We start from the raw sequence: 25,000 nt of genomic DNA, 5'->3' as shown, positions 1-25,000 counted from the left end.
TTCCTCCTGATGTCTTCAGGAGAACTTTCAGATTGGTTCCATGACCAGATTGTCCAGAATCCATCTGACTTATAAGTTAGGTCATCCATTTTAGTAGAGTGCTTTGTTTACTCAAAAAAATCTTTAAAAAATCTTCATAATTTATCTAAAGTTTCCTTTTCATCCTAATCTTTTTACTCATCTTTTTTGTTTTTTTTTTTTCTAAAGTTTTATTTTTTATCAAAATCTTCATTTGTATATCCTTGATTTTCCTAAAGCTTGGATCTAAAAGCTTTATAGTTTTATAAAGATTCCATTTATGGTACTTTTAGTATTCATTCCCAAAAGAGTATTCAAAATCTTTATATAAAAATTACCTTCATTTTCACTCAAACTAATATTTATTTTTCTGTGCAAATATTTATATTGATTTCATATCTAGTTTCAAGTATCGTTAAATCCTAAAAGTTAGATGAACTGCTACCAATGCCATTTTTCTTCTTTCTCCGATGCAGCTCAATCTCCCATGGTTACAAAGGGGTTGATGCAGAGCTTTCATAAATGATTTTATTTTTACAACGCAGCATAGAAGTTCCATATTTTAACACTTCTTTGATCCCTGAGTCCAGTCCTTCTGGAGTCTCATCACTCTCCACAACAGCTTGAAATATCTTACCTCCATCATTCTCTCTGTGGTTTACATATTGATCATATTTACTTCACATTGACTTTCAAACATCGTCGGGTTTTGTAACATGTTTATATTGATTTCAAATTGAGCTCCAAATATCGTAGAGCTTAATAACATATCTTACACCTTATCTATACTAATTCTGCATCAAGATCCATATATCGTAGTGCTAAAAATGTATTTTATACCCTAATTTTACAGATATCTCCTCCAGTTCCAAGTATCATAGCGGTTAAAAATGTATCTCATACACTTATATTATATTGATTTTACACTGACCTTCAAGTTCCGTAGAGCTTTGTGATAGATTTTGCATCGAGTTTCAACTGATTTCACATTGAAATTCTACACTTTTATAAGATATCTTGATATAGAGTGTATTGATATCACATTGACATTATAAAGTTTCAAAACAGATAGACTTCACATTAACGTCCAAGTATCGTAAAGTTCAATTACACATATGATGTCATCTTTCTATGGAGATCATATTAACCTCTATTGTTTCTATAGTTTAAAAAAAAAAATATTTGCCACATTTTTTATCATTAATTTCATTTTGATCCCTATAAGATAATTCGCACTACATTTACTCATATTTCACTCTGATCTCCAGATATTATTGAACCTTTATTTCATACATTCTTTAAATTGATTTTAAATTCGGTTCCAGTTGATATCTTTTTTATAAAGTATCTTATGCCTTATCTATGCGAATATCATTTCAATATCATTAGTCTATAGATTTTCATATTATATCTTTTATCATACTTATAATGATTTAATACCACTTATCATAAAGTTAATCATGTCTTACACTGTGCTCACAGAGATTTCATATTGACCTACACAGTTTAGTTTTCTTATTGCAGCAAGTTTCAAAAACCGTTCGATGCTTGAAAATGATTACACATGGTGAGAGATTCTATGATTATTTACAGTATCTCAAATTCTCACAAAGTTAACATACTAAAACATCCATGTTCAGGAAGAAGTTCGCACAACAAGAAGAGTTCTTTCTTGAGAACATTAACATCCATCCATATACCAAAGGCAATTCCCCAAATTTTGGGGGGTAGCCAACATCAACAAAGAAACAAAACAAAAAGGGGACTACTTTCTACGTTCCTCCAGCCTAACCAGGGACTCAGCCGAGTTCAGCTGGTACTGCTAGGGTGCCACAGCCCAACCTCCCACATTATCCACCACAGATGAAGCTTCATAATGCTGAATCCCTTACTGCTGCTACCTCCACGGTCATCTAAGGCACGGGAGGAAGCAGCAGGGCCTACCGGAACTGCGTCACAATCGCTTGCCATTCATTCCTATTTCTAGCACGCTCTCTTGCCTCTCTCACATCTATCCTCCTATCACCCAGAGCTTTCTTCACACCATCCATCCACCCAAACCTTGGCCTTCCTCTTGTACTTCTCCCATCAACTCTTGCATTCATCACCTTCTTTAGCAGACAGCCATTCTCTATTCTCTCAACATGGCCAAACCACCTCAACACATTCATATCCACTCTAGCCGCTAACTCATTTCTTACACCCGTTCTCACCCTCACCACTTCGTTCCTAATCCTATCTACTCGAGATACACCAGCCATACTCCTTAGACACTTCATCTCAAACACATTCAATTTCTGTCTCTCCATCACTTTCATTCCCAACAACTCCGATCCATACATCACAGTTAGTACAATCACTTTCTCATATAGAACTCTCTTTACATTCATGCCCAACCCTCTATTTTTTACTACTCCCTTAACTGCCCCCAACACTTTGCATCCTTCATTCACTCTCTGATATACATCTGCTTCCACTCCACCATTTGCTGCAACCACAGACCCCAAGTACTTAAACTGATCCACCTCCTCAAGTAACTCTCCATTCAACATGACATTCAACCTTGCACCACCTTCCCTTCTCGTACATCTCATAACCTTACTCTTACCCACATTAACTCTCAACTCACTTCTCTCACACACTCTTCCAAATTCTGTCACTAGTCGGTCAAGCTTCTCTTCTGTGTCTGCTACCAGTACAGTATCATCCGCAAACAACAACTGATTTACCTCCCATTCATGATCATTTTCGTCTACCAGTTTTAATCCTCGTCCAAGCACTCGAGCATTCACCTCTCTCACCACTCCATCAACATACAAGTTAAACAACCACGGCGAACTCACACATCCCTGTCTCAGCCCCACTCTCACCGGAAACCAATCGCTCACTTCATTTCCTATTCTAACACATGCTTTACTACCTTTGTAGAAACTTTTCACTGCTTGCAACAACCTTCCACCAACTCCATATAACCTCATCACATTCCACATTGCTTCCCTATCAACTCTATCATATGCTTTCTCCAGATCCATAAACGCAACATACACCTCCTCACCTTTTGCTAAATATTTCTCGCATATCTGCCTAACTGTAAAAATCTGATTTATACAACCCCTACCTCTTCTAAAACCACCCTGTACTTCCAAGATTGCATTCTCTGTTTTATCCTTAATCGTATTAACCATTACTCTACCATACACTTTTCCAAATACACTCAACAAACTAATACCTCTTGAATTACAACACTCATGCACATCTCCCTTACCCTTATATAGTGGTACAATACACGCACAAACCCAATCTACTGGTACCATTGACAACACAAAACACATATTAAACAATCTCACCAACCATTCAAGTACAGTCACACCCCCTTCCTTCAACATCTCGGCTTTCACACCATCCATACCAGATGCTTTTCCTACTCTCGTTTCATCTAGTGCTCTCCTCACTTCCTCTATTGTAATCTCTCTCTCATTCTCATCTCCCATCACTGGCACCTTAACACCTGGAACAGCAATTATATCTGCCTCCCTATTATCCTCAACATTCAGCAAACTTTCAAAATATTCCGCCCACCTTTTCTTTGCCTCCTCTCCTTTTAACAACCTTCCATTTCCATCTTTCACTGTCTCTTCAATTCTTGCGCCAGCCTTCCTTACTCTCTTCACTTCTTTCCAAAACTTCTTCTTATTCTCTTCATATTAATGACCCAGTCCCTGACCCCACCTCAGGTCAGCTGCCCTCTTTGCCTCACGTACCTTGCGCTTTACTTCCACATTTTTCTCTCTATATTTTTCATACTTCTCTATACTATTACTCTGCAGCCATTCTTCAAAAGCCCTCTTTTTCTCTTCCACTTTCACCTTCACTCCTTCATTCCACCATTCACTGCCCTTCCTCATTCTGCCTCCAACAACCTTCTTGCCACATACATCACTTGCAATCCCAACAAAATTTTCTTTTGCTAACTTCCACACCTCCTCTAAATTACCAGTTCCTCTTACTCTCACTTCGTCATATGCCATTTTTAACCTTTCCTGATATTTACTTTTTACCCCCGGTTTTATTAGCTCTTCAACCCTCACTAGCTCCCTTTTACATCCACCTACTCTATTCCCCCACTCTTTTGCTACAACTAATTTTCCTTCCACCAAAAAATGATCAGACATACCGTTAGCCATACCCCTAAACACGTGCACGTCTTTCAATCTTCCAAACATTCTTTTAGTTATCAACACATAATCCATTAATGCCCTTTCTACTACTCTTCCATTTGCCACTCTTACCCATGTATACTTATTTTTATCTTTCTTTTTAAAAAAGCTAGCACTTATTACCATCTCTTGTTCAACACACATATCTACCAGTCTCTCACCACTCTCATTTTCACCTGGTACGCCATACTTCCCAATGACACCTTCTACCTCTCCAGCGCCCACTCTAGCATTTAAGTCACCCATGACAACTACATAATTCCTTCTACACACCTAGTTAATTCATTCCAAAACTCATTCCGCTCTTCTTCACTTTTCTCACTACCTGGCCCATACGCACTGACAAACGCCCAACATTCCCTACCCAACCTAACCCTTACCCACATTAACCCTTTAACGACCAAATAGCCCAAACGGGATCTTTAAAACAGCTACTTTTGGGTAGTCGTGGTGAACATGTTTATGCTTGTCTGAAATTGACTCTTTGGCAACTCATAGAGACACTCCTCTGCTCTTCGAATCAGCCAATCAGAAGCCGCCTGTCCTTCTCGCCAAGTCTGTAGCTCCTTCCAAAGACACCTCACTTGTGCTCAAGTCGGAAAAGTGACAAAACGCGTCGCAGTAACGTCCACATATCCCCCCCCCCTGACCTCCATAATCATGGTAAGTACACAGTGACTGTAGGATAGTGAAGCCTAGTGATATGCTTACCTTTTGATGTGGGTTTCAAGGGCTGTAGTGTTACTGATGTGTCGTAGTGACTATCGGAAAAAGTATAGATCCCATATGGGCTACCTCGGTCGAGTTTAGGCGGACCACGCTCATCCCATATGGGATCTATTGGACCTTAACGGTTCTATCGGGCACTACTTTACGACGCACATCATTTTTGCAATTTTTTTTTAGTGATTGTCTTAGACATTTGTGAATAGTTTTAACAATATTTATAGAAATAATAGTGATTATTTAGAGATGTTAGGCTCATGTGCATACAAATTATTACCTTACAAGGTATTGAATGATACGTTCTTGTTAGGAAAAGTTACATTTTTTTTATTACATGATTTTAATTTTTTTTTTCTTGCAGTTTCCTGGCCATATCTTTTATGGGCATCGCAACGCTGCATTGGAGACTCAGGATCATACACCATGGGTTGCCCCTAATGACGCAGAAGGAAGTGATGTCAACATGAGCCCTTTGGATGTCGACAGTGATGACAACGACCCTACGTACATTCCTCACGAAGGCCTTACTCAGGAGGATGCCTTTGACTCTCCCAATGCTAGAGGTTAGTATGAGACATCCTTAGAGAGAGAGAGAGAGAGAGAGAGAGAGAGAGAGAGAGAGAGAGAGAGAGAGAGAGAGAGAGAGAGAGAGATATTTGTTTAATTTTCTTTTTTAAAAGTCTCGTTGTTACAATAGTTGCTCTTTAAATTTATTTTCATTGTGTTGCCCTTTAAATTTTTGTAAACAATGGGTATTTTTAAAACCTATTTGTGTACTTGCATACTCACTGACATAGATATGCACACACATGCATACTCACTGACATACAGATGCACACACATGCATACTCACTGACATACACATGCATACTCACTGACATACACATGCACACACACCAGCACACATGATTCATTTACTGTTTCATTAATGTTACTTTATTCTTGTTTCAGCTCGCAGGGTCAATGTTGTTGTCCCTCAGGAGATGCCTGTGGAAGAGGAAGTTGAAGTTGAAGGTGAGGTTAACCCTAAGAGGCCTCGTGTTGTTGAATGGAAGAAGGACGACATTCACATCCAGCCCCTACCGGACTTCATTCATCCACAGCCAGACTTCTTGAGGGAACCTTACGAGGACTTCCGACTGGATATCTCAAATTGGCTGAGAAGTTTCAAGCCATCAAACTTCAAGATTACTAGGAATTCTCTTGGCATCAGGGATGTCGCTTTGCCCAAAAGGGGCCAACGGGCAGTTGTGCCAAGTGTAAAGTCACGCCAAGATGCCCCTACCCTACACATGCCAAAGCATGTCACCATGAGGCAGACCTGCAAGTTCTGTTCTACTGCAGGCCACAACCACAGGTCTCGCTGGATGTGTGAGGAGTGCAAGGTGGCCCTTTGCCTCACTGAAAGTCAAAATTGTTTTGCTTTGTTCCATAAGATTTCTAAGTAATTTTTTACTCTTTTGCACTAGATTTTTGAGTAAGTTTTATAATATGTTTCTATTTTTTCGATTATGAGTGAGGTTTAATATATTTTATGCATTTTCATAGTATTTTTGTATTTTTATAGTATTTTTGTATTTATTGTATATTGTATTTTCTTGTATTTACAACGTATTTTTTATTTAATAATATTGTTAAGCCATATACGTGTTTCTGTTATACATTGGAACTATAAAAAAACTGTTTAGTCATTAATAATCATATGATTTGTGGGCGAATCAACATTAGTAGAAACTTCAAAATCTGTGCCGTTAAGGTCCAATAGATCCCATATGGGATGAGCGTGGTCCGCCTAAACTCGCCCAAGGTACCCAAATGGGATACTTCATTGCATGCAATTATTTCGGTAATTTGGAAAAATTTTTAAAAGTACACAAGAATAAAAAGGTCTTGTATTTTCTTATACTACAACATACTAAAAGGAATTTTTAAAGTTTCCCATAAAACCTAGGGTGGACCTTAAAGGGTTAACCTAGATGATATCTCCTTCCATTCCACTACTTTACCTGTCATCAATTCACTCAGCAATAAAGCCACACCCTCTCTCGCTCTTCCCCTTTCAATCCCAAACACTCTACCAGACATTTCACCAAACATCACTTCACCCTTTCCTTTCATCTTTGTCTCACACAAGGCCAATACATCCATCCTTCTACTTCTAAACATACTTCCAATCTCACATCTTTTACTCTCTATCGTACTACATCCACGCACATTCAAACACCCCAAAACTAGAGTGCGGGGAGCAGTCACTCTCCCCCCAGCTCCATCTCCTTGATAACGTCTCACAGGATTTTTTTATACAGGAGAGGGGGTTCCCAGCCCCCTCGTCCCCTCCCTTTTAGTCGCCTCTTACAACACGCAGTGATAACGTTGGTGCTATTCTAATTGTTTTTACGCCCCCGCAGCCACATACCTGTTAGAATAAAATTTATAGTTTATTATTATTTCCAATAAAATTTACTATTTCTTATTATTTGATATAAATATTTCACTAAATCGAATATAAAAGATTATATCAGGAAAAGTAAGCAATTTTTTCCCTTGATTATTCATAATTTTAATTTTATATATTTTAAAAGAAAAGTTTTCTTGCAGTTCAGAACTCTTTTACATTTTTATTTATTTTCTCATATAGTTATCAGTTCATTGTCATTATATTCTCTGTATATATAATTACACTTAAGTTAGATTACTTTAAACTTCTAAATCAGTTTATCATATTTCACTTAAGTTGGTAATATTAACCATGGGTAACAATTCATTATCATCATATTTTGAGTAGCTGTAAGTATAATTGAGATAGATTACTTAAAACTTGTATGTCACTTTTTGAAAGGTTTCATCACTGTATACAAAAGTTAGTAATATTAAACTAAAAATTAGACGAATAGGTTTTAAAGTTTTATATCATTCGTAAATATGATTTCTATATTAGTTAGTGGAATGAAACTATGATCTTACAAACAAAGTTAGCATTCCAGAATATGTACACTTTTTCAGGGATCGAGTGGTTTATTGTTCATCTTTTTATATATGTATATATATATGTGTGTATATACAGTATGTATATATATATATATATATATATATATATATATATATATATATATATACATATATATATATATATATATATATATATATATGTATATATATATATATATATATATATATATATATATATATATATATATATATATATATATATATATATATATATATATATATATATATATATATGAACATATATCAAAAGCACACGTGATTTTAATTAATGTAAATATCACCCACGAATGGCATTTAATACCGAATTCTATCTTGGTAATATATATCCACTTGGAATTCATTTTATGGTAACAGCTTCTGGCCGGGTGGGGATTCGAACCACCACCTGTACGGCTGGAAACCATGCTGTCAGGGACTCTGCCGACTGAGCTATCAAGAGAGACTAAAAGTTTATGACAAGTCCCCCCCCTACATATTCCTGTCGAATTCAGGAATCTGTTCATAGACTTGAAATAAACCCATCTCCACCAAGATAGCTGAATCGGGAGTTTGCAACACGTGGTTATTTTAATGAACATATATCACAAGCACACGTGATTTTAATTAATGTAAATATCACCCACGAATGGCATTTAATACCGAATTCTATCTTGGCAACATATATCCACTTGGAATTCATTTTATGGTAACAGCTTCTGGCCGGGTGGGGATTCGAACCACCACCTGTACGGCTGGAAACCATGCTGTCAGGGACTCTGCCGACAGAGCTATCAAGAGAGACTAAAAGTTTATGACAAGTCCCCCCTACATATTCCTGTCGAATTCAGGAATCTGTTCATAGACTTGAAATAAACCCATCTCCACCATGATAGCTGAATCGTGAGTTTGCAACACGTGGTTATTTTAATGAACATATATCACAAGCACACGTGATTTTAATTAATGTAAATATCACCCACGAATGGCATTTAATACCGAATTCTAACTTGGCAATATATATCCACTTGGAATTCATTTTATGGTAACAGCTTCTGGCCTGACAGCATGGTTTCCAGTTCAATTATATAAAGGTGTTGCTATGTAGTCAGGCGTATTTTGAATATAGATAAATTAGTAAGAAAAAAACTGTCATTGTTACTTAAATAACAAAATGTATATCTAAAATAAATAAAATAGGTTGATTGATTAAAAAAAAAATCTATATACGTTTAAGAATGATGCAGTATTGAAAAAAAACCCGTATTCATACCGTTGTTATTTATAACTTTATTTACTTGAAATGTATTCATGAAAATAGACAAAGAGAGGAATTCTAAAATAGAGGTGAAGTATATAATAATCAATATTCTTAAGTAACTACTTCACTGAAAACAATATTGTTATTCGTACAAAAATTATCTAGTATTGAAAAAAAATCGCTGATCATATTTTTGCCATTCGCATTTCGATTTAATAGCAATTTGAGAATAAATAATAACACTAAAAGAGGATTTTCTATAATAAAGATGAAATTATAAGATTCAATAAATCAAAATAATTAATGCGCGAAAAAAGGCTTATTCAGTATTTTTTCAGGTGGATAATTTATTCCATCGGGAAATCAAAATTCATTCATAACTTTCCCCAGTTGTAAATTGGTTACGATAAAACAAAGATAACTAGTTTCATTCATTAAAAACATTGTTTCTATGAATGATTAAAAAAAAAGTAATTATCCAATTATAGATGGCTTTATTTAGTAATTTCGAATGCACAATTAGAATATTTTTTTTTTATCTACGCTTTCATTTTAATCAATGTAATAAACAGAGGAAAGTGTATTTTGAAGCAATTTTCTCTTACTGTCAATTATATCCATAATATCCAGGAATACAGAAACTTTTTTTTTTTCCATTTGTAATTTACACACAATTTTCTTCAATATTTTCAAACGCCATCACTTTCCGTATAACATTCGATGCGAAAAATTATTGAATGAATAATAATTCACCTATCATTCACAAAAAAGTAAGGAACGTCCGTTGGGAACCAAAGTTCTTCACCGAAGAATCACAACGATGGGGAACTCTCTGTTTGGGATCCTTTCTGCTCGGGTGACGCAGCTGTTGTGAAGTCTTGGATAGACTTCAAGCCCTCATTTTTCAACACGGTCACACAAGCTCAGTGCTACTCATCCCCGCCCCCACTGCTAGGAACACCCTGCCTCCCTTTCTAACAAACTTCCACACTCCGTCCCCCAGTAGATCATTCCATAGTCTAACAGTCCCCGGGAGTGATTGCCTGTGACACGTGTTGTAAGGTGAATGATATCAGGGATAAGGATTTAATACCGCAAATATTATAAATACCTTTTTCTGTATATTATATAAAATATTTCATACTTCATACAGTGATAGTTCTATTCAAGAATATCTTCGTTGTTTTCTTCTTTTATAACCCTTTATTTGGAATATTTGATGTTATTGATAAAACCATAAAAAAAAAAATTCCGTCTCATCAAAAATATCGATTGCTTATGCAAATTGAAATAAATACTGAACGGAAAAAGTATATAGCTTTACTAATTATGTTTTTAATTCAAAGGGAGTCCTGTTCTTTATTCATTGATGAATATATTTAGCCTATGATATATAGATTTCAACCATAGATAAAGAAATAAAAAGGAATGTTTGTTGTTTCTTCAACTTTTACATGTATATATTAAAAAGACTATTAATTTGAAAACAATAAAAATAAGTCATATCATATGATACTTTCCAAAAAAAATTAAAATTTTATATTTTCAGAGGCCCATATCTCATGCAAATCTCCATAGTGGATTATTATTATTATTATTATTATTATTATTATTATTATTATTATTATTATTATTAATATTATTATTATTATTATTATTATTATTATTATTATTATTATTATTATTATTATTATTATTATTATTATTATTATTACTTGTTAATCCTAAACTATTTGGAAAAGGAGTATATAATAAAACCAAGGGTCCCAATAGGAAAAAAAAAATAGCCAAGTGAGTAAAGAAAACAAGGATATAAATAAACTAAAAGAAAAGTATTTGAAATATAAAACAAAATATTTTAAGAACAGTAACAAAATTAAAATAGATATTCCATATATAAACTATAAAAACTTCAACATAATAAAAAGATTTAAATAAGAGTGAATAGATTACCCTCGAATAAGAGATATGTATCTCTTTGGGTAAGCTAAAGTTGATAAAATAAATGGAATCTTTGGTATAATATTTTGTTGGATGAACGTCCAGTATGTTAGAATGGCATAACTATTATACATATAAGTATTCTTATACACACAAACGTATATATATATATATATATATATATATATATATATATATATATATATATATATATATATATATATATATATATATATATATATATTGTAAGTAAGCCTTAGGTTTTTATAATGTATTAGCTTACTTAGGTTAGTTTTTAAGTTCCTCTTTCATTTTTTCGAAGGCTGTAAAGTTCATGATTAGTTCGCCTTCTTGTTAGTAGGGGTCTCCTCACTCCAGTGGTATTTTTGTATAGTCTTGTTGACTAATCCTCCCTGTTTCTCCCCTCCATATTTTGGCTCTGCTGAGTTGACTTGAGACTGGGTTTCCAAGCTGCAGGCAGTTGGTATCTGCACCCTGATTTTTGAGCCTATTACCACTGGATTTACCGCAAGTCTCTGAACGAATATATATATATCTTCACATCAGCTGACCGTTACTTCACATCTCTGCCATTTTATTATTGCCTCTGGTGCAGTACTTGCCAGAGGGGCCTCGCTTGGCGACGGTAAGGAGTGTCTTTCATTTCTTGTAAAGTATTGACCAGATTATTGGGATCCGGCGTCCATGATCATGAATGAGCATTATTACGGCTGTGCTGCAGTGTCAGTTTAATTTCCTGTTGGAGCTCGATAATGGTATTGAGAGTTACCGTCCGCTGCCCTTATTGAAGTACTTATGGGAGGAGACCTTCATCATCTCATCATCTGTTAGCATGTAAAATTTAGGTTATTCCTTTCTTTTCGTTGTTTTCTATTCCTCTCTGGGCCCCCTTTCCTCCTTCAGAGGTTGAATGTGTTGACTTATAATTTGGGTATATGTTTTGTAAGAGGTATTTTTGATTTAATGTTAATGCTGAGGCCTAGCTATTATTTTCTGTATTTTATTGAATTGTAATATATATTGGTTTTTATTTCATTGTTTTGTTATCCCCCTTGAATTATTCTTGTGCTGCATTTACCTGGGCTTGCTTCCATCTTTGTGGATTGCTGCCTTTTGAACACCTAAGTATTGATTATTTATGGTCCTGTAGACCTAGTGTGTGTTGTGGTCCAACGAGGCCATTACAATTGGCGACCTTGCCAGGATCCATCGTATCCTGTGGTGTTCTTGTTGCAGTGCAAGCGTAATTCTTGGGGTGGTGTTATTGTTAGGTGGCATGGTTACACCTCCTCAGTGTTTGGTTGGTTGGCGCTATTGCAAGTGAAATAATTTTGTTATATGTAAAGTGTTGTAATTACTTGCAATCAAAATGGATGACATGAATATCGTAGAGTTGCTTGAAGGAGAGGGATGGCAGGATAGGTTGGCCGAATTAAACAAAGAGGAGTTAGAAAGTGTGGCAGACTTTTTTGAAGTGGAAAGAACGGTAACACTGAAGAAGGGTATACTATTGCTGAAGGTTTATGAGTGCGTTAAGGAGACTAAGACAGGAGCCAAACCCAAGGTTAGGCAAGAAGAGGGATTGTCAGTAGAAATTTTGGATAGACAGATTAGTCTAAAACAAATGGAAATAGACCAGCAAAAAATGGTGTTTGAAGAGAGAGAGAGGGAAAGGAAGCATGAGTTAGCTAAGTTGGCTTTGCAAACGCCAGGGTCACCAGGGTCTCCTTCTCGTGTTGAGGCTTCCTCCTCATTCTCAAATTTAGCTCAGGCTTTGAAGTTTGTCCCGAACTTCCAGGAAGATAATGTTGCAGAGTTCTTTATGTCATTCGAAAGAATTGCTAACAGATTAGAATGGCCTATTGGATTATGGACTACCCTTATCCAGAGTAAATTTGTTGGGAAAGCCCAAAAGGTATATGTAGCTTTGGAAGAAGATCTCTCCTCGGATTATGAGAGTGTAAAAGCGATAGTGTTGAAGGCATATGAGCTCGTGCCGGAGGCCTATCGGCAAATGTTCCGTAATGTGAGTAAAAATGAAAATCAGACTTTCGTAGAATTTGCAAGGAGTAAAGAGCAATATGCTACTGATTGGTTGAAATCTGAAGAGGTGGACAATTTTGATAAGCTAAAGCAGTTGCTGTTGGTTGAAGAGTTTAAAAGGTGTACTCCTGACCGTTTGAAGGTTCATTTGGAGGAGTTGAAATTAGATTCCCTTCAGGAGGTTGCTGTGGCATCAGATGAGTATTTTTTATCTCATAAAGATACTATGAAAGAGACCGTATTTAAGGAAAAACCACGTTGGGGTTGTTCTGGGAGATCTGGTAATCTTAATAACCAAAAGAATGTTTCTCAGAATGTTCTGTTAAATAAGGGTTCTCAGAATGTTCAATCAAATAAGGTTTCTCCGAATGGCCAATCAAAGGTGTGTTACTCGCAAAATAACAGTCTTGGTGAGTCGGGTGTTTGTGATCCACAAAAGCTGAGGCATTTGACGTGTTTTTTCTGTAACAAGAGGGGTCATACCAAAAGAATGTGTTATGCTTGGAAAAAGGTATGTAACAATAAAGGTAATCCGGTGATGGCGGTTGAGAAGAGCGCTAGTCAGGGTGGAGCTCTGCCCTCTCCGACTCAATGACTAAGAAAGTCAGAGACTGCTAGTTCCTTCGGTGATTTTCTGTCCGTGGGTGAAGTCTCGCTGGATGGTGAAGGCCAAGGGAGAAAAGTGAATGTTTTACGTGATACCGGAGCCGCGCAATCATTAATTCTTAGAGATTCGGTCCCGAATGATTTTGTGTATGAGAATCGGGAGTTTGTTATTTTGAGTGGTTTTCCGGACACGGTAAAATCTTATCCAATTGGTCTATTTCATCTTAGTTGTCCTTATTTTTCGGGGAATATCCGTTTGGCTATTGTTGATAAATTTCCGATTAAAAAGGTGGATGTGGTTCTCGGAAATGAGATTGTGTATGAAAATAAAAATATGCCAATTGTGATTAATCCGGATGTGGAAGTAGGGGTAGTCACTCGTGCTAAGGCAAAGGCTGTTGACGCTGCAGAGTCAACAGTCGACGTTGATTTGAGTAGTTTAGGACGTAGTGATGTATCTGTAGACAGTAGTAGTAGTGTTAGATTAAAACCCAATTGGACGGTTAAAGAACCTGTTTCGGCTCAGAAAAAGGAGTTTGGTAGTCTCCCTATTGAGTCTGGTGAGATAACAAACGTGACAGTTCCTATGTTTAAGGTAATTAATAGCATATTATATAGAGTAAGTAGACCAATGCATGCCTCGGGGGAGGATTACGAAATTATTCGACAGATTGTGGTTCCTGAATGTTACCGTCATGAGTTGATGTCATTAGCTCACGAGAATGTGATGGCGGGACATTTTGGTATTCACAAGACAGTCGGTAGGTTATTGAATAATTTCTTTTGGCCCAAGCTGAAAGGTGATGTTAAAAAATTTGTTAATAGTTGCGAGGTTTGTCAGAGAGTCGGCAAACCTAACCTACCTATTCCAAAGGCTCCATTAATACCTATCCCAGTTGTGTCTGAACCTTTTCGGGAAGTGTTAATTGATGTTGTTGGTCCTCTCCCAAAGTCAAAGAGTGGAAATGAGTATATTTTCACTATTATGGATCGTATGTCTCGGTACCCCGAGGCAATCCCCTTGCGGTCCATAAGGAGTGAAAAGATTGTAGAGGCATTGATAGGTTTCTTTTCAAAATTTGGTCTCCCGAAGATAGTTCAGTCTGACTGCGGTACTAACTTCACGAGTCGTTATTTTAAGCAGAAAATGACTGAATTGGGCATTAAACATGTAACTTCCTCGCCTTATCATCCAGAGTCACAGGGTGCTTTGGAACGTTTTCACCAAACTATGAAAAGCATGTTAAAGAAATATTGTATTGGGAATGGGGCTGAATGGGATAAAAACCTTCCATTCCTCTTATTCGCTTTCCGCTCTATTCCTGGTCAATCTCTCGGTCTCTCTCCTTTTAATTTGATTTTTGGACATTCTGTAAGGGGTCCGCTGGATATGGTGAGAGAGGCTTGGGAGGGAGATGCCCCTGATTTGAATTTGATTGATTACCTTAATAATTTGAATGCTAAATTAACCAGGGCTTGGTCTTTTGCAGGTGAGAATTTGTTGAAAAGTCAGAAGAAAATGAAATTTTATTTTGACAGAAAGACTGTGACCCGGGACTTTGACGTAGGACAGAAGGTACTGGTTCTGTTACCTATCCCAGGTAATTCTCTCAAAGCTACTTTCCAGGGACTATGGAAGGTATTGAAGAAGGTAAATAATGTTAACTTCTTGGTGGAAACCCCCGATAGGAGAAGGCCTCATCAATTGGTACATATAAATATGATGAAAGCTTTCCATGAAAGAGAGAAGGTTAGGCCAATTGCGACTCTTTGTGACGATAGAAATGACTTGGTCGGTTATAATGCTTCTTTTTCAGGTGAGCATAATAATGATTCTTTTTCAGAGGACAGGGACTTGAAAGATAGTGAATGGCTGTCAGGTAATGTCGAGGCTTTAGAAAATTTACCTCAGATGTTGGGTCACTTGGGTAAAGATGAGCAACAATCCTTGAGAAATTTGATTTTAAAATATAAGGACTTGTTTTCTAATGTGCCCGGCAAGACCACGATCTTGCAGCATGACGTGGACGTAGGGGACGCCACGCCCGTGAAGCAGGCTCCTTATAGGTTGAACCCAAAAAGGAATGAGATTGTTGCTAGAGAGGTTGAGTATATGCTCAAGCATAATTTGATAGAGCAGAGTTGTAGTCCTTGGTCATCTCCGGTTGTGTTGGTGAAGAAATCGGACGGAGACTATCGTCTTTGTTTCGATTATAGAAAGCTTAATGAGGTGACCAAGGCTGATAGTTTTCCATTGCCTCGTGTGGAAGATTGCATTGATCGCATGGGTCGGGCTAAATACATTACAAAACTTGATTTATTAAAGGGATATTGGCAGGTGCATTTGTCGGAAAGGGCCAGAAGTGTTTCGGCTTTTGTAACCCAACAGGGGTTATTTCAGTGTAAGGTAATGCCCTTTGGGATGAAAAACGCTGCTGCCACCTTTCAGAGACTTATGAATTCGTTGGTTAGTGGTCTAGAGGGGTGTGTGGTGTATATCGATGACTTGGTTATTTTTAGCGACGACTGGCAGTTGCACCTGAAGAGAATTGAGGCCTTATTCAAAGTGCTTAGGAAAGCAGGCCTGGTCATTAATTTAAGGAAGTCGGATTTTGCAAAAGCAACGGTGGTATATCTTGGACATGAGATAGGAGCAGGTATGGTGGCTCCCAAGGAGACTAACATTGAGGCCATTCGTAAAGTAGAGGCTCCTAAATGTAGGAAAGATTTGCGAAGGGTATTAGGGATGGCAAGCTATTATCGCAGATTCATTCGCAATTTTTCAGACATTGCGGAACCTCTTACTGCTTTATTGAAGAAAAATGTTAAATTTGTTTGGAGTAAGGAGGCTCAGGATGCATTAGAGAGGATAAAACTGGTCCTCATTAGTCGGCCTTTGTTAACAGCTCCAAATTTTGACGCTCCATTTCAGCTTACCACTGATGCGAGTGATGTGGGGGTTGGTGCTGTATTGAGTCAAGCTGACGAAAATGGTATTGTCCACCCGGTGGCGTATTTTTCTAAAAAGCTCACTTTGCCTCAAAGAAAATATTCCACAATCGAGAAGGAGACTTTGGCCTTGATCTTAGCATTAACTCATTTTAATGTCTATCTCTCCTCCTCAGGTGGGCCCATTAAAGTTTGTACGGACCATAATCCATTAACGTTCTGGAATCGGTACAAGAATAAGAATCAGAGATTGATGCGCTGGAGTATTTTGGTCCAAGAATTCGATCTAGAGTTTAAGCATATCCCAGGTAAAGAGAATATGGTGGCCGATGCATTATCCCGGCTGGCAGAGTAGGTGCGAATGGGGTAATTATAAGGGTTTTTTCTTCACCTGTTGAGTTCTGTCACTCGTGGTAACTGTTTGAGTATTAATAATTATTTATATATGGTTTCTTTTATTTGGTTGAACAGATTATGTAATGTAACACTCCAATGTTGGACGTAGTATTGACGGTTGATTATGATTTGATATGTTAGGTGGATGTTGACCAAATGTAAGATTATTATTGTTCGTTGATGCATGCAGCTGTTATTTTATAGGTTAATTATATATGTCTTTAATTGCTTGTGGAGGTGGTGAAGTTTATAATGAACTGGTGTTTTTTTTTGTTTGTTTTTTTTTTTTATTGTTGAATTATGCTTAAAACTGAGGTTTTGTCAAAATTATCTGGGTGTGTGGTGGTTTAGGAATTTATGAATGATCCTATATTGGACTCCTTATGTTTCAGGTGATGGTATTTATTACGTTAGTTGGGTATGTAAATTAGATTAAGATTTTTATGACAAATTGATTTGTTTATACACCCCTTTGTCAGGAGAGTGTGGACTCCAAAGCATTGTTAATAGTGCGTAAAAGAAAAGTGCTGTGTTAGTGCTGTAACATTTTATGTGTTCAAGACCCTTGGGTGAAAGGTTAATATGCGGGTGCTATGAGGGTTGTGCCGTGAAAAAGTACAGCTAAGGTGTATGATATTTTCGGGACATTAAATCATAATACCTTCGCGGCTTTGAACAATTCACAAGGGAAGAACCTCCTTTCCCTTCACATACGTTGCCAGTCTGGTGTGAACAGCAAAATGGTGTACTATTTATATTTGACGAAGGATGTGGTGTATATTTAAGGTAGCCTATGAGGCATTAAGAATATCACCTGTTAGTATAAGTATTTGAAAGTTACCCAGGTAATGAATCCTTTATTAGGACACTATATTTTGTTGGTGATTGGTGTATGACAATTTGGTTTTGTGGTTTTGTAGCATATATTTTTTTTTGTTGCCACTCCCTCTCTTCTTGCAACCTAGGTGATCCCATATGGTGATAATCAATTATTAATACAGGTTGGTCTTATGATTTTAGTCCTAGATGAGGGACTTGGTGCAATTATTTGATGTATGCAATTATTTGGTGTATTGTGTTAGTGATACTTTATATTTGTTAACATTTTTAATCCATTTGTTTGTTGTTTATATTATATTTCAAGTGTGTATATTGTATACTTGATTCCCTTAACTTTTACCGTAAATTTTGGCATTTTTTTCTTGAATTTGGCACTTTTGTCTTGGAAAAAAACAAATTTTTTTTTTCCCTCTGGGTGAGGAGGTGTAAGTAAGCCTTAGGTTTTTATAATGTATTAGCTTACTTAGGTTAGTTTTTAAGTTCCTCTTTCATTTTTTCGAAGGCTGTAAAGTTCATGATTAGTTCGCCTTCTTGTTAGTAGGGGTCTCCTCACTCCAGTGGTATTTTTGTATAGTCTTGTTGACTAATCCTCCCTGTTTCTCCCCTCCATATTTTGGCTCTGCTGAGTTGACTTGAGACTGGGTTTCCAAGCTGCAGGCAGTTGGTATCTGCACCCTGATTTGTGAGCCTATTACCACTGGATTTACCGCAAGTCTCTGAACGAATATATATATATCTTCACATCAGCTGACCGTTACTTCACATCTCTGCCATTTTATTATTGCCTCTGGTGCAGTACTTGCCAGAGGGGCCTCGCTTGGCGACGGTAAGGAGTGTCTTTCATTTCTTGTAAAGTATTGACCAGATTATTGGGATCCGGCGTCCATGATCATGAATGAGCATTATTACGGCTGTGCTGCAGTGTCAGTTTAATTTCCTGTTGGAGCTCGATAATGGTATTGAGAGTTGCCGTCCGCTGCCCTTATTGAAGTACTTATGGGAGGAGACCTTCATCATCTCATCATCTGTTAGCATGTAAAATTTAGGTTATTCCTTTCTTTTCGTTGTTTTCTATTCCTCTCTGGGCCCCCTTTCCTCCTTCAGAGGTTGAATGTGTTGACTTATAATTTGGGTATATGTTTTGTAAGAGGTATTTTTGATTTAATGTTAATGCTGAGGCCTAGCTATTATTTTCTGTATTTTATTGAATTGTAATATATATTGGTTTTTATTTCATTGTTTTGTTATCCCCCTTGAATTATTCTTGTGCTGCATTTACCTGGGCTTGCTTCCACCTTTGTGGATTGCTGCCTTTTGAACACCTAAGTATTGATTATTTATGGTCCTGTAGACCTAGTGTGTGTTGTGGTCCAACGAGGCCATTACAATTGGCGACCTTGCCAGGATCCATCGTATCCTGTGGTGTTCTTGTTGCAGTGCAAGCGTAATTCTTGGGGTGGTGTTATTGTTAGGTGGCATGGTTACACCTCCTCAGTGTTTGGTTGGTTGGCGCTATTGCAAGTGAAATAATTTTGTTATATGTAAAGTGTTGTAATTACTTGCAATCAAAATGGATGACATGAATATCGTAGAGTTGCTTGAAGGAGAGGGATGGCAGGATAGGTTGGCCGAATTAAACAAAGAGGAGTTAGAAAGTGTGGCAGACTTTTTTGAAGTGGAAAGAACGGTAACAATGAAGAAGGGTATACTATTGCTGAAGGTTTATGAGTGCGTTAAGGAGACTAAGACAGGAGCCAAACCCAAGGTTAGGCAAGAAGAGGGATTGTCAGTAGAAATTTTGGATAGACAGATTAGTCTAAAACAAATGGAAATAGACCAGCAAAAAATGGTGTTTGAAGAGAGAGAGAGGGAAAGGAAGCATGAGTTAGCTAAGTTGGCTTTGCAAACGCCAGGGTCACCAGGGTCTCCTTCTCGTGTTGAGGCTTCCTCCTCCTTCTCAAATTTAGCTCAGGCTTTGAAGTTTGTCCCGAACTTCCAGGAAGATAATGTTGCAGAGTTCTTTATGTCATTCGAAAGAATTGCTAACAGATTAGAATGGCCTATTGGATTATGGACTACCCTTATCCAGAGTAAATTTATTGGGAAAGCCCAAAAGGTATATGTAGCTTTGGAAGAAGATCTCTCCTCGGATTATGAGAGTGTAAAAGCGATAGTGTTGAAGGCATATGAGCTCGTGCCGGAGGCCTATCGGCAAAGGTTCCGTAATGTGAGTAAAAATGAAAATCAGACTTTCGTAGAATTTGCAAGGAGTAAAGAGCAATATGCTACTGATTGGTTGAAATCTAAAGAGGTGGACAATTTTGATAAGCTAAAGCAGTTGCTGTTGGTTGAAGAGTTTAAAAGGTGTACTCCTGACCGTTTGAAGGTTCATTTGGAGGAGTTGAAATTAGATTCCCTTCAGGAGGTTGCTGTGGCATCAGATGAGTATTTTTTATCTCATAAAGATACTATGAAAGAGACCGTATTTAAGGAAAAACCACGTTGGGGTTGTTCTGGGAGATCTGGTAATCTTAATAACCAAAAGAATGTTTCTCAGAATGTTCTGTTAAATAAGGGTTCTCAGAATGTTCAATCAAATAAGGTTTCTCCGAATGGCCAATCAAAGGTGTGTTACTCGCAAAATAACAGTCTTGGTGAGTCGGGTGTTTGTGATCCACAAAAGCTGAGGCATTTGACGTGTTTTTTCTGTAACAGGAGGGGTCATACCAAAAGAATGTGTTATGCTTGGAAAAAGGTATGTAACAATAAAGGTAATCCGGTGATGGCGGTTGAGAAGAGCGCTAGTCAGGGTGGAGCTCTGCCCTCTCCGACTCAATGACTAAGAAAGTCAGAGACTGCTAGTTCCTTCGGTGATTTTCTGTCCGTGGGTGAAGTCTCGCTGGATGGTGAAGGCCAAGGGAGAAAAGTGAATGTTTTACGTGATACCGGAGCCGCGCAATCATTAATTCTTAGAGATTCGGTCCCGAATGATTTTGTGTATGAGAATCGGGAGTTTGTTATTTTGAGTGGTTTTCCGGACACGGTAAAATCTTATCCAATTGGTCTATTTCATCTTAGTTGTCCTTATTTTTCGGGGAATATCCGTTTGGCTATTGTTGATAAATTTCCGATTAAAAAGGTGGATGTGGTTCTCGGAAATGAGATTGTGTATGAAAATAAAAATATGCCAATTGTGATTAATCCGGATGTGGAAGTAGGGGTAGTCACTCGTGCTAAGGCAAAGGCTGTTGACGCTGCAGAGTCAACAGTCGACGTTGATTTGAGTAGTTTAGGACGTAGTGATGTATCTGTAGACAGTAGTAGTAGTGTTAGATTAAAACCCAATTGGACGGTTAAAGAACCTGTTTCGGCTCAGAAAAAGGAGTTTGGTAGTCTCCCTATTGAGTCTGGTGAGATAACAAACGTGACAGTTCCTATGTTTAAGGTAATTAATAGCATATTATATAGAGTAAGTAGACCAATGCATGCCTCGGGGGAGGATTACGAAATTATTCGACAGATTGTGGTTCCTGAATGTTACCGTCATGAGTTGATGTCATTAGCTCACGAGAATGTGATGGCGGGACATTTTGGTATTCACAAGACAGTCGGTAGGTTATTGAATAATTTCTTTTGGCCCAAGCTGAAAGGTGATGTTAAAAAATTTGTTAATAGTTGCGAGGTTTGTCAGAGAGTCGGCAAACCTAACCTACCTATTCCAAAGGCTCCATTAATACCTATCCCAGTTGTGTCTGAACCTTTTCGGGAAGTGTTAATTGATGTTGTTGGTCCTCTCCCAAAGTCAAAGAGTGGAAATGAGTATATTTTCACTATTATGGATCGTATGTCTCGGTACCCCGAGGCAATCCCCTTGCGGTCCATAAGGAGTGAAAAGATTGTAGAGGCATTGATAGGTTTCTTTTCAAAATTTGGTCTCCCGAAGATAGTTCAGTCTGACTGCGGTACTAACTTCACGAGTCGTTATTTTAAGCAGAAAATGACTGAATTGGGCATTAAACATGTAACTTCCTCGCCTTATCATCCAGAGTCACAGGGTGCTTTGGAACGTTTTCACCAAACTATGAAAAGCATGTTAAAGAAATATTGTATTGGGAATGGGGCTGAATGGGATAAAAACCTTCCATTCCTCTTATTCGCTTTCCGCTCTATTCCTGGTCAATCTCTCGGTCTCTCTCCTTTTAATTTGATTTTTGGACATTCTGTAAGGGGTCCGCTGGATATGGTGAGAGAGGCTTGGGAGGGAGATGCCCCTGATTTGAATTTGATTGATTACCTTAATAATTTGAATGCTAAATTAACCAGGGCTTGGTCTTTTGCAGGTGAGAATTTGTTGAAAAGTCAGAAGAAAATGAAATTTTATTTTGACAGAAAGACTGTGACCCGGGACTTTGACGTAGGACAGAAGGTACTGGTTCTGTTACCTATCCCAGGTAATTCTCTCAAAGCTACTTTCCAGGGACTATGGAAGGTATTGAAGAAGGTAAATAATGTTAACTTCTTGGTGGAAACCCCCGATAGGAGAAGGCCTCATCAATTGGTACATATAAATATGATGAAAGCTTTCCATGAAAGAGAGAAGGTTAGGCCAATTGCGACTCTTTGTGACGATAGAAATGACTTGGTCGGTTATAATGCTTCTTTTTCAGGTGAGCATAATAATGATTCTTTTTCAGAGGACAGGGACTTGAAAGATAGTGAATGGCTGTCAGGTAATGTCGAGGCTTTAGAAAATTTACCTCAGATGTTGGGTCACTTGGGTAAAGATGAGCAACAATCCTTGAGAAATTTGGTTTTAAAATATAAGGACTTGTTTTCTAATGTGCCCGGCAAGACCACGATCTTGCAGCATGACGTGGACGTAGGGGACGCCACGCCCGTGAAGCAGGCTCCTTATAGGTTGAACCCAAAAAGGAATGAGATTGTTGCTAGAGAGGTTGAGTATATGCTCAAGCATAATTTGATAGAGCAGAGTTGTAGTCCTTGGTCATCTCCGGTTGTGTTGGTGAAGAAATCGGACGGAGACTATCGTCTTTGTTTCGATTATAGAAAGCTTAATGAGGTGACCAAGGCTGATAGTTTTCCATTGCCTCGTGTGGAAGATTGCATTGATCGCATGGGTCGGGCTAAATACATTACAAAATTTGATTTATTAAAGGGATATTGGCAGGTGCCTTTGTCGGAAAGGGCCAGAAGTGTTTCGGCTTTTGTAACCCAACAGGGGTTATTTCAGTGTAAGGTAATGCCCTTTGGGATGAAAAACGCTGCTGCCACCTTTCAGAGACTTATGAATTCGTTGGTTAGTGGTCTAGAGGGGTGTGTGGTGTATATCGATGACTTGGTTATTTTTAGCGACGACTGGCAGTTGCACCTGAAGAGAATTGAGGCCTTATTCAAAGTGCTTAGGAAAGCAGGCCTGGTCATTAATTTAAGGAAGTCGGATTTTGCAAAAGCAACGGTGGTATATCTTGGACATGAGATAGGAGCAGGTATGGTGGCTCCCAAGGAGGCTAACATTGAGGCCATTCGTAAAGTAGAGGCTCCTAAATGTAGGAAAGATTTGCGAAGGGTATTAGGGATGGCAAGCTATTATCGCAGATTCATTCGCAATTTTTCAGACATTGCGGAACCTCTTACTGCTTTATTGAAGAAAAATGTTAAATTTGTTTGGAGTAAGGAGGCTCAGGATGCATTAGAGAGGATAAAACTGGTCCTCATTAGTCGGCCTTTGGTAACAGCTCCAAATTTTGACGCTCCATTTCAGCTTACCACTGATGCGAGTGATGTGGGGGTTGGTGCTGTATTGAGTCAAGCTGACGAAAATGGTATTGTCCACCCGGTGGCGTATTTTTCTAAAAAGCTCACTTTGCCTCAAAGAAAATATTCCACAATCGAGAAGGAGACTTTGGCCTTGATCTTAGCATTAACTCATTTTAATGTCTATCTCTCCTCCTCAGGTGGGCCCATTAAAGTTTGTACGGACCATAATCCATTAACGTTCTGGAATCGGTACAAGAATAAGAATCAGAGATTGATGCGCTGGAGTATTTTGGTCCAAGAATTCGATCTAGAGTTTAAGCATATCCCAGGTAAAGAGAATATGGTGGCCGATGCATTATCCCGGCTGGCAGAGTAGGTGCGAATGGGGTAATTATAAGGGTTTTTTCTTCACCTGTTGAGTTCTGTCACTCGTGGTAACTGTTTGAGTATTAATAATTATTTATATATGGTTTCTTTTATTTGGTTGAACAGATTATGTAATGTAACACTCCAATGTTGGACGTAGTATTGACGGTTGATTATGATTTGATATGTTAGGTGGATGTTGACCAAATGTAAGATTATTATTGTTCGTTGATGCATGCAGCTGTTATTTTATAGGTTAATTATATATGTCTTTAATTGCTTGTGGAGGTGGTGAAGTTTATAATGAACTGGTGTTTTTTTTGTTTGTTTTTTTTTTTATTGTTGAATTATGCTTAAAACTGAGGTTTTGTCAAAATTATCTGGGTGTGTGGTGGTTTAGGAATTTATGAATGATCCTATATTGGACTCCTTATGTTTCAGGTGATGGTATTTATTACGTTAGTTGGGTATGTAAATTAGGTTAAGATTTTTATGACAAATTGATTTGTTTATACACCCCTTTGTCAGGAGAGTGTGGACTCCAAAGCATTGTTAATAGTGCGTAAAAGAAAAGTGCTGTGTTAGTGCTGTAACATTTTATGTGTTCAAGACCCTTGGGTGAAAGGTTAATATGCGGGTGCTATGAGGGTTGTGCCGTGAAAAAGTACAGCTAAGGTGTATGATATTTTCGGGACATTAAATCATAATACCTTCGCGGCTTTGAACAATTCACAAGGGAAGAACCTCCTTTCCCTTCACATACGTTGCCAGTCTGGTGTGAACAGCAAAATGGTGTACTATTTATATTTGACGAAGGATGTGGTGTATATTTAAGGTAGCCTATGAGGCATTA

The 25,000-nt window shown here is 37.7% G+C and overlaps 1 protein-coding gene and 2 pseudogenes across 1 annotated transcript; 2 read left to right on the top strand and 1 right to left on the bottom strand.

The window, feature by feature from the left end:
• Nucleotides 1–89, bottom strand: part of LOC137626587 (neuropeptide CCHamide-1 receptor-like) — a 4,928-nt pseudogene extending 4,839 nt beyond the window's left edge.
• LOC137626588 (neuropeptide CCHamide-1 receptor-like) overlaps nt 1–25,000 on the top strand; it is a 177,909-nt pseudogene that overhangs the window by 42,070 nt on the left and 110,839 nt on the right.
• LOC137626585 (uncharacterized) lies at nt 4,639–6,921 on the top strand. Its single transcript, XM_068357616.1, has 3 exons — nt 4,639–4,898; nt 5,323–5,524; nt 5,913–6,921. Exons 1-3 carry the CDS (start codon nt 4,896–4,898, stop codon nt 6,407–6,409), a joined length of 702 nt encoding a protein of 233 aa, XP_068213717.1. The 5' UTR covers nt 4,639–4,895; the 3' UTR covers nt 6,410–6,921.

This window comes from Palaemon carinicauda, chromosome 34, assembly GCF_036898095.1.
Source record: "Palaemon carinicauda isolate YSFRI2023 chromosome 34, ASM3689809v2, whole genome shotgun sequence".
NCBI lineage: Eukaryota > Metazoa > Arthropoda > Malacostraca > Decapoda > Palaemonidae > Palaemon > Palaemon carinicauda.
Note: the sequence above shows the minus strand (reverse complement) of the source record. Positions and strands in the feature narration are given on the sequence as shown.

Bases quoted from the DNA above. Each gene is read 5' to 3' on its own strand.
- LOC137626585 (XM_068357616.1), top strand. The intron at 5,525-5,912 runs GTTAGTATGAGA...TTCTTGTTTCAG, and splicing joins TGACTCTCCCAATGCTAGAG to CTCGCAGGGTCAATGTTGTT.